Source organism: Diadema antillarum, unplaced genomic scaffold (assembly GCF_040938485.1).
Source record: "Diadema antillarum isolate AM-2024a unplaced genomic scaffold, OU_Dant_1.0 seq00000126_RagTag, whole genome shotgun sequence".
Taxonomy (NCBI): Eukaryota; Metazoa; Echinodermata; class Echinoidea; order Diadematoida; family Diadematidae; genus Diadema; species Diadema antillarum.
Window position 1 is genome coordinate 355,339 of NW_027271205.1, and position 11,466 is coordinate 366,804.

The 11,466-nt window shown below is 40.0% G+C and overlaps 1 protein-coding gene across 1 annotated transcript in view; it reads right to left on the reverse strand.

The window, feature by feature from the left end:
• Positions 1-7,035, reverse strand: part of LOC139727323 (GTP-binding protein Di-Ras2-like) — a 100,609-nt gene extending 93,574 nt beyond the window's left edge. The window contains exon 1 of the mRNA XM_071638276.1: positions 6,914-7,035. Coding sequence (XP_071494377.1) covers positions 6,914-7,024 — 111 coding nt within the window. The 5' untranslated portion in view covers positions 7,025-7,035. The remainder of the gene's footprint in view (positions 1-6,913) is intronic.
• Positions 7,036-11,466: the final 4,431 nt, after the last annotated feature.

Consider the following 11,466-nt stretch of genomic DNA (forward strand, 5'->3'; position numbering starts at 1 on the left):
CCTATCCATAGCGGCCACCTTTATCTTCTCCCTTGGTTTGACTGTATACCAGATAAACAAATTAGTTGTGCCATGTATGTGATCGTTCCCTCTCCTGAAATGATGCCAGTTGTTTCAAAGAGGAGCTATTGGGGTCAACCCACGAGTCACACAGCCCATGAGTTCGACACTGAAAAAAGGACCATGAGTCATAGACAGCCCATGCGTTCGACACTAGCTAGAAACAGCCCACGAATTCGACAGTACAACATTGGGGTAGTGTGTCGATTTCATGGGCCTTGTTTGCTTAGTGTCGAACGCATAGGCTGTACGACTCGTGGGCTGTATAACTCATGGGCTGCATGAATCATGGGTGTCGAACTCGCGACATGCATTCTAGCTATTTTGGCTAAGTGGATAAGACAATGGACTATCAGTCGCGATGTTCCTGGTTCGAGTCCTCCTCGCGACAGCGGCTGCGTCCCTCTTGGCAAGGTAATTTATCCTCATTGCCTATAGTCCTTCTAAGATGACTCAAAAGGATGGTATAGTTTTGATTGAGATGGGGAAAAACAAAGTATAACAAAGTGGTCCTGATAAAAGGTGGATCCCACCTTTATATTAGGACCCCTTTGTTGTTTGATATCCCAACCATTTCAAAGCCAATTTTCATCAAATAAACTTTCACTTCCTCTTAGAATTATATGGTTTTTTTATATTTCATACGTGGTTTCTCATTATCTCACAAAAGAAGTTGGAAACCTGAAGTCCCATCTCCACCCAAACTATAAACCATTAATTAAAAACCGTCAGTCCCGTAATACTGCTTGCATTCAGTGCTTTCTTGGCGGTCACGGAAAACATATCAACAAATCAAGACCGAGATAGATCACTAGTTCGTTTCTGTAAACCTATAGTTTCCACCCGGGTATCTCTCCTACAAGTCGTAAAAGTGGCGTTTCTCCATTTATTTATTGACCGTGGCGTAAATGGGTCGACGCTTATATTGGGCTATACTAGCACTCCGAACCACTGCATAAAAGGAACATACTTGCTTTTGTTAATAATGCTATCACGGCCATATCAAGTCACAGTAGCTTAGCTAGCCTGCTATGCGGCTGGCTTTGAAGGCTCATATTAATTAAACGTCTTTAATAAAAAGATTAATGCCAACGACATTTTACTCCATCAGCCATACACTTCAATAAACGATATGCTTCAATTGATAAATTTTAGCATGGTAGTTATTTTTAGCTTGAATAATAACAATATTGCTGGATAAGTAAACAACATCACAGTTGATGTATGCCAGTGAAGGTTGAATATATCTGGACTAAGTAATTTAGGACGGAAATAGATCGAAATCTCGCGCAAAGTACATGACAGCATTGAGCTGTTTGTTCAAAGTGAGCGACGAGGGATAAAATCACTTGTTGCTCGTGGGCGGATTTCGTCTTGTATAGCTGAAAGTACATGTATCTCAGACGTACCAATTCCTCGGATGGAGAAGGTTTGATGCAGAGTGGGTTTTGGAAAATGAGCTGAATATTGCTTTGTGTATATAGAAAGGGTTACCAGGAACCTTCGCAAATGACACAGGAATTTATTGTGCCGAACTGTCTGAAACTGCTCTGGTTGATACGTGCACTTTTGTCTGTTGGGGGACAGCAAATATTTATCAACTGAAACATCCCCCCCCCCGAAACGAGGACCAAAAAAGCGGGAAAACAGAAATATAAGTGAATTACAACCCCCATGGTAAAGTTCTTCAAATCCTCTTCTTTGGGGTTCGTTGAAAATGCCCTTGCAGTATAACACAGTAAAAATTTAAGGACGGCTCGTGGGCAAAAATGAGGTAATTTTAACGCCAACAATTTGTCAACCATTCATCATTCAAATTCATATGGTATTACTATGTTTGACCCGCCCGCGCACTTATACTTATTTTAATGCAGGTGTACTTTTCTTTTTTTCGTACATTAACTCTAGGCATATCTCATCAATACTTTAGCAACTTTGTGGGGCAATGCCCTTCTCACGAAATAAGTCAATATCATCGATTTCAGAGCTGTCAATTCAATGCATTAGCTTCGAAGTCAGAAGAAGATATAATGAACCACATAAACCACAAAATCTCTTGCTGCGTCGTTGCTGTCTTTATTGGTCATTAGTAAACCGGCATTCCTGGCAGTTGTCATCTTCCTGGTATATGTAAAACCAAACTCCTGCAGATATTATTAGGGAGGGAAAACCCCAAGTGTGACTTTAATGAAGGATGGGTTAAACATTACAACGTTCTCTGTGCATCCCGACGCCTTTTTATCATTAATGTCGCGAGGCATTAGAATGGACCGTAAATCCATAATAGGAAGGGGCGTAATATCTCCTGCATGACCTTTCGTTCTCGTCCCTTTGAGAAATGTGGGGCCAGATCGTATTACTAGTACTTGCGAGCAGACTTTGCTTCCGGGTATGATGTGCTCGAAGGATTAGAAGATAAGCCTGAGTGGTGGAATGTGGGGAGGGGGTTGCTGGGGGGGGGGGGGGGGGAGTATATGGAAAAGGGCTGCAAGCTTAACATGAAGTTAGCATGAAAGAAATGGACATCATACTTAGGTTCGTCTCTCCCATATGATTATAATCCCGTATATTATACACACACGCGCATGAAGGCTTTTATGTGTATATGTGTATATGTGTAAATATATATATATATATATATATATATATATACACACACACGACCACACACAGACATTTATGCACACACACACCATATATATATATATATATATATATATATATATATATATATATACATATATATATATATATATATATATATATATATATATATATATATACAGAAGGAGAATTTAAATAGAACCAAGGGTCAAAGAATCCGCTTCTGTGCTATTTAGTACCAACAATTCCCTGATGTCCTATCGGCATCTTAAAGTAGTCGTTATGGTTCTAAAACTATGCAATAAAATTGTTGTTACTACATAAAGATGAAATACTCTTTTTACAATGCTCTTTGGAAGGGACATTCTTTTAATTACCTTTTTTCCTGGAACAATACGATACTCATAATTTTCGAATCATCAAATAAAAAATTGTATTTCTTTCAGTAAATATTTTGAAAAGACAATAACTGTCCATCCGTGATAGTTTTTGCGACGATTTTTTTTTGTTTGTTTGTTGGGGGGGGGGGGAGCTTAGAAAACTACTGTCTGGGGTGCCGAGATTGAATATAAGATACATGTGCAGCCTGCACATGAAATTAAACGGCTATGCCTAGGAAAATGTGCTTTCGATGTTTTCTTTAAAGAGTTGACGAATACATAATATTGTCTGAGAATGTTGAATGTCATATAGCTTCTTCATTACTGACTTCTGCACGAGCAGACGGGTACTACATAGCATCGACATCAGGCACCATACAAATTGCCATTGCTTTTTGCTTCGTCCCAACATCACATGCGTTATCGTGTGGCCTATATCCGCTGTGCTTAATAATCATCTCTGTAGCAATAGCAGCACAACAAAAGAACTGCGTTATGTACCTACTCGTCCACCATCTCACTTATCTCTCTTATTTTGCTCTGAAATTGTTATAAGGTTATCTTTGCCGTGATGGAAATAAATGAATTAAAGTGGTAAATGAAGTTGAAACAGGATATCAAACAAGAAGTTGTCAGCTGAAATTGTCTGGCATTCCTCAAGAGTGCGATTTGTGATATGGAATCTGGTGAGGTTTCAGATGTCGTAACCATGGAGATGATGAAGACAAGGATGCTCAAAAAATAAAGAAAAAGCAGAGCACCAAGTCGGATCTACTCTGACAAAGGAGACATATTTTTCATCACATTTTGCTGATTCGGAAGTACAATCATCATTGATAACTGGAGACATCATGATTGTGACCTTTATGGCCGTCTTAAAGATTCAACGCAAACATTTCTCCCCTGCGATGTCATGCATGCAAACATGCAATTCGCATTTTTAAGTCAGTGAAAATCACATGTCAACAGTCATCCAGTCTCACCTACATTTTGTGTGCAGAGGCAAAAATGCAATCCATGTTGAGTTGTGAATACCTGCCCCGTATGCCCCCCTCTCTCCCCTCGGTACAAGAGTCGACAAGGCATTATTCTATTCCGTCTTACGCCACTCCATGACACTTACGGCCCTTCATTTTCCCGCTCTTACGTAAATGCATGCCTCATCTAAGGGCCTAGAGGGAACGCAGTGAATTCAGCGGGCAGCCGTGTTATGAAAACTGACAGCGAGATGCCAGGCTTGTGCTCATGTTGCACTCGAGGAGAGAGGGAGAGAGAGAGAGAGAGAGAGAGAGTGGGAGAGGGGCGCTGGGTAAGGGGCGAAGAGAGGGAGCGCGTTACGGGGCCACACCGAACGACAATCGATAATCAGGTCAAATCGTCCAGGGCACCTGTTTACTTTATAGTAATTACGAAAGGAATGCCATGTTATACATATGCCCGTGAAACGACAAAAAGAGAGAAAAGAGATACAGACAGGCAGACGGAAAGACAGACTAACAGAGCGAGAAACAGAGGAACAAACTAAAACTTGAAATGACCTGAAACAGATCGGTGCCCCCGATCAGAAATTCGCTGAATTTCTACCAAAGTGAATGTCGGTGATTCTGGAAGCGTTAGAAACACAACAGCACATGAGTGGGCAGAAATTGCGAGCTCATTAGTGAACACTTATTCTTTACAAGGCTTTGTGCAAAGCCGTAAATACGTTTTGAAGGAAATTCGCCAGCAACGTTCGGCTGGCCTCCTCTGCACTTCCACGTAAGTATAACGATGTCCATTATCTAATTTAGCCCGAGTGCTTCAATGACAGGACTGCACTGACCTTAAATGTCTCGTTAAGAATCACAATCTAGACGAGTGCCATTATTTGGTGGGGGAAAAAAACACCATACAAGTTTGACATAGCCGCCATGCATCGAGTAAAAAGTAAAACTTGATGCTAGTCAAATCTGAATAAAAATCTCCATAGACACGCAAGTCATAAACTTTAACCTTGAATACGAAATGTAGAACAACCATCTGTTCTGCTAGGAATAATAATAATGTCTCGTTAGTACATTCTATTTAAAGACATATTGAACCATTGCAATGCTCCAACACAATGGTATATCTACGTGAAACACTTTGCACTGTACACAATGTAGTACTTTCATATCTAATGAAGAAAGCACGTACGCTTTAATAGACCGGTTTCTGTAATGCATTCAGATTCTATGCACGCTTTGTTCACAAAAGATGCCTCTAGCAACCACAAAGCTTGCCCGAGGCTTGCCCAACCTAGCTACTACTCGGTGAACTCCAACCTAGGGAACTTAATCGAAGGGAGCAGGATAATGAAATGCATCATTACCAGGCTGTTGGGGAAAAAGTCCATAAATTGTAATATGGTAGACATGGCCTATTACTCTTTTTACTCCCTCTTTTCACATTGTATAATATTCACGTCATCTACTACCTGTGTGCCATTGTAACACACAAGAGAACTATAGCACACCTCGTCGCATAGATGCAAATGTGTGCGATTTGTTTTATTTTGTCACTATTTCTTAATGTTCTTTAATTCATTCTCTCATACTCTGTGTGTGCGGAGAGAGAGATTTCAGTAAAATCCGAACGTGAAGAACTCGATTATTTATCTGTGACGTCATTTAATGATTACTGACAGCAAGCTGCCGTGAGTAATTTGGTGAAGCATCAACGTTAAATTGGCAAAATTATGTTTTCCTGAGAGCCCTGAAACCATCCATGAAAGGTCACATTCATTTCTCTTAAAACCAGAGAATGTCGTCTGAAAACAAGGTCGGTAGATTCATTAGCCGAGTCTAAATCCAGCTGACGGATGCTTCAGGGAAAAAAAAAAGATAACTTCCAAAAGTATTTGGTGGTCAGCGACAAAACATACATAACATATCGGTCAACAACTGGAAAAAGCACTCTAAGGTTACTGCTAGAAATCGTTGGTGGTTGATTTCCCATTGTCTGCCGTGCACAGTGTCAAAGACAATCATCATCGATATTACCAATGATTTCTCTTAATGGGATGTCTAGGAAATAAAGAGTCTACACACAGTACCATATGCAGACACGATGAGGTCCGGAAGTTGTTCGATTTTTTTTTTGTAATAACAATGCAATTTGACAGCTCGTTAGTGTTATGTCAATAAAATATCATCTTTAAATATGCTTCCGCACCCCAGCTTTATAGCGGCCGCATATTAAGTCTAGTCCTACGAAGTCTTCGTAATACAGAGCAGCAGCGAAGTTTAAGACTTCGTAGTCGTTTGGAATAAGACCTAGATTAGGCGACGAAACATCCAACTTCATACCAATTTAGACCAACTGACTTAGCCTTTTAACATAATTTCTTTTGTACAATCTCCACTTTCCTTCCTTCTCGTGGAGTGTTTTTCTTGGTCTCATGATGTTTATTGAAATATCAGTAATCTTAGAAAAGGGTATTTCTAAAGTGAAACGGAGATTAAAAGGGATATGGCTTATCTATTTTCTTTTTTTTTAAGTGAAGTATCAAAGCTCTTAACTACTTAAGCAAACTACTTCATCAAACAGAGCCCATTCTTCTCGTAGACTCTGTATGCAATCTTTTATCAGTTTGTGGAAGTTTAAATGGTCACCTCGTCCATTTCCTTGTTTATAATGAATGGGATTCAACAAGGTATGGCCAGGTAGGCGTAAAAGTCTATCCAAACTGTAGTTGCAAAACCACATGACTACTTCTCCATTTCCTCTGTACAGGAATTACCACTGACTCTCCCACACTCTTACCTGGAGCATGAATACGTTTCCTAATGAGAGTAAAAACACGTGAATAAAAACATTGGATGTATAAGAGAGACGCGTGGGAAGCTTACCTTTTCCCTTGGCTGCCAGACATCCAGCCCAAAACCTTCTTCTTTCCCCGTCTGGATCGGGTTCTGAGCCGTGCCATGCCGCCGCTCGCGTCTCTGTGGTACCACGGACATACCTCCGGCCAGCTAGGTCACTCAAATGAGCGACGAGAACAATCTATAGGAGTATAAAATCCAAGCCAAGGCAAAGATTTGGGTTCCTGCGGGGCAAGTTCAGATCCAGAGGCCTATTCGATATAACCGGTATTAATCCAAACACGAATTCCGATCGGTGTCTCTCAGACGGATGCAGAAAATCAATCAAAAATTTGCGCGGCAAAGACACAACAAATAGAACGGGGGCACTGCTTAGTTATGACGAATCGCTTCGCGTGAGTCGAGTGGTGCACGATTGAAAAGCTAACCTCTCAATATGCTAGCTTATATCGCCGCGAGGTTAATAAAACATTACGGTAGCGGTCGTCTGCTCCAGCAGTTGGCGGGTAAGGAAATCTGGCAGTAAATGAGCGACCAATCACAAGTCTAAACCTGCTTGTAGTCCTTTGGGTCTTCACCAACGTGCGCGTAGACACGCTTGCGGGCTGATGATTGGGAAACCAAAGTGGGAACGAGATCAAGGGATGCAATAGAAACGAAAACAACCACCTGGATGAATGACTAAGCTCGTCGTGTAAAAAATGCAGGCATGAAATTTGTCGCAATTGACCAATTGATTGTAATCCTAGCAGAGTGTCTCTCTCTCACTCTCTATCAGTCAATCACTCCCTTTTTCTTCCCATTCTTTGCTTTTTATCTTTTCCTTCCAGCTTACTTTTCTTTCTTTGAAATCTACCTCTCTTTCCTCTTTATGCATTATCCGATTGACTACCGCCAGTCGTTCATATCAATTCGTCAGTCTGGTCGTTTGCTTCCATAAACCCCGGTAGAAAAAGATATCAAGTTCAGTATCTTTTGCCTGTCATGTCAGCTTCGCAGAATCGATAGCACCGTCACGATGCTGGCCGCTATCGATCGCTTTCTGAAGTCAACCTTACTGTTGCTCTGAAATTGTACCTGGGAACAAAAGTGCAAAGTTATTGTACTTTGTGGATCGACTGGTGAGATCTGGGGATCAGTGCATTCACAGTGAAAGATCATAACCGTCAGACCTGCGGATAGACTATCTGTCAACTTCGTACTGAAGGACGCAGAACTTAACTCAGAATTTCGTCTGGTTGAGGTAACTGATCCGGCTACACAAATCATAATAGACCGTTTTGAGAACATTACTTTAATAAAAAGGATGTACTCGAGATACCGGTAGCTTCAACGTCTTCGAGAAGCAAAATTTTAGAGAGAAGAGAAGCCTTTCTTCATCCTCTTTCATTTTATCTAATCTCTTTAATCTCAACCCTACTTACTTATTTCCATTTTTGTAAAAAAAAAAAAAAATATATATATATATATATATATATATATCATATATTAAAATTACATGGTAAATTATTCTACTGCTAAATATGTGCAACAGTGAAATGAAACTGTCGACGGTTTAACGATCAATTAATCTATCTACATGAATTTGACATGTTGCATTTAACAGTAAATAACGATTGTTCAGATGCAAAGAAAAAAAGCAGTAATGTACAACTAAAATCAAATATGAGACTCTAAAATGACCAAAGAATAAAGAGAGAGAAAAAAGGTAAGAACGGAGGATAGAAAAAAAAAGAAATAAGAAAGATACATAGCTTGGGACAGCGGGGGGGGGGGGGGGGGTAGAGTGCTCCCACGTGTGAACGCATAAAAGCGCTAATGAAGAAAAATGTATTTGATAAATTATCGGGGACAGTGTCGGGAAAGAGGATACACGCACATTAACACGCACACACACACACACACACACTCTCTCTCTCTCACACACACACAATTTCAGCACTATATTATATGCGAAGGAACGAGCATACTACAGGGCTTGGGGGGGGGGGGGGGGGGGGGAGAGAGAGCGAGAGCCAGGGACCTGTCTTACTACTGCCTGTGGGGTCCAGGCAACGCCGGGCACGTTGGGGAAATCTATAGGCTGATGCAATTCCCGAGACGAAAAATATTTGGTTTTAGTAGGATTTCATGTTGCTTGTTTTTTTTTCCAGTGTAATGTTTAGCATAAAGACAAATTTACCTAATCTTTTATTATCCGAAAAGACGGTGTATTTGTGTGTATGTTTGTGTAATGTGTGTCTGGGGGGGGGGGAGGGGTGGTGCCACCGTGGATGCCTTGTCATAGATCTGTGGGATGACCAATGTGTATGACGATGCACAACACTAAGAATAAGATGATGGCATTTGGTCTTTTTACCCTCCTACCTCAATTAACTATTTACCAACAAAAATCCGAGAACAAACTCACTTTTCTTCTCACAACGTGTGTGCATTCACAGGCCGATATATCATGGTTATCATCTGAATTCAAAAGACACTTCAATAGAAATCAGAGAAACTGAAGTGCAATTCGAAACTACGTTCATGTCGTGTTATTACTGGTAAATAGAATAACACCAGTCGAACAAAACGATAGCAGTTTTATAAAAATCGGACATTATGATAATAAGGAATTTATGGAATGTTATAAGTTTCCACACTTCTTTATGAAAAGTTATAAGTTGAACTGCAAATTATGCCAGTAAAATGAGTTGATGACGTCATTGTCTGATTTGTCTCCCATTGACCTACAAACAACCTGCAATAAATTTCCTTCTTTGACATGAAATGAAAAAAACAATCAAATAATTCGTAGTCCACGTGTTGAGTAAACAATATCAATAGCAGGAGAACAGAAAAGTTCCTCCGGAAAGTTATCATGTTGTATACACCAAGAGTTTATTTCCCGGAGGAATTTTCTGATCTCTTGCTACACAATATATAATTATATATATATATATATATATATATATATATATATATATATACGCGTACAATCCAATGGGAGAATTGTGCCTCAGCATCCCGCATTATACACATGAGCATGCTTCGACATAGTGCACATTTGATATGTTGTCATGGTGATATGAATTTTAGAGACAGGACTATAAAACCCTTTCTCGGTGCCCCTCGACTCGTCCATCCATCCATCAGCGCGATTTCATTTCGCGCGCACGCTGAATTCACCAGTTGCTTCCGTACCGTCTGCTGTGAGTTGTATACAGCGCGGCGGCTGGAATAAGAGACGGCAATTCCCTTTCTAACTGCTATATGTCACGTGACACGATTGATTAATCGAGAATTCTCGCTGGAGTTAACCCCCCCCCCCCACCCAACCCCCATCACACCGAAACCGAACTGTTCAGAGAGCAACATCACTTGATCGAGAGATTCGCGACACCACCCATGAAATGGGACAGGTAAAATGGTGCGAAGAGAATAGAATAAGGTGAGTTGAGTATCTTTGCATTTGGATGTAAGAGAGAGAGAGATAAAAATAGACAGATACAGGTAATTCTCTCCCTCCCTCTCGCTCTCTCTCTCTCTTTCTCTCTCTATATATATATATATATATATATATATATATATATATATATATAGAATATAAGATGACGAAGTAGGGTGGTAATGCATTTCAGTCCAACAGTGCTATTTATTCAGACCACATTTTCGAGCCTGAGGAAGACGAATGTATTCGTCGAAAATTTCGTCTGAATAAAATAGCACTGTTGGACTGAAATGCATTACCACCCTACTTCGCCATCTTTTCTGTACTGGTATCAACACGCGGACTACAAGTATCATATATATATATATATATATATATATATATATATATATATATGTATACATATATATATATATAATACAAGGATATATAGATACAGAGAGGTGGACATATAAATAGACAGGCAGAGAGATAGAGTGATAGTTAGGCAGAAAGAGAGAGTTGCTTTTGTATCAGAATTAAACTGGAAAGCGACTAGTATGTCTCAGCCATATCGCGTTATTCTCCAAATAAGTCAAGAATACATCTTGACAATGTGATACGACAGCGTTACATGATTGGCAAAAAGCTGAAAATGGCACGTTTGAAAGTTTGGTGGCACAACCCCAAATGCGTTGAGTGTCTATGCATTTTCCTGAACCAGGTTTCATTTGGATGGCTACATTGTTTCAGAGAGCAAGTATGCGGGAATTTGAGTGTATGCACCTCCCCTTAAACCCTTGCCATTTGACCCCATGGTCCACAACTTTCTTTGAATAATATCTAACTGGTAATATTCAATTTTCAGAATACTTTGAGCTATTTTCAAAACATGGGGGAAAATAGTGACATTTTAACACTTTCATTTGACGTTTGACCCCATGGCCCAAATCTTTCCTTCCTACAGACTCGTTGTGCAGTAATATACGTGTATAACTAATTTGATTAAGTTGAGAAATTTCCAAGGTTTGGAGCAAATAGTGTAATTTCAGCATTAAATAGTAGAATTTTAGCATTTTAACTTAACCTTTAACCCTTGACTTTTGACCCCATGACCCCAAAACACCCTAGAGAATCATTGCCAGGCAGTACATGCATATGATTGTACTAA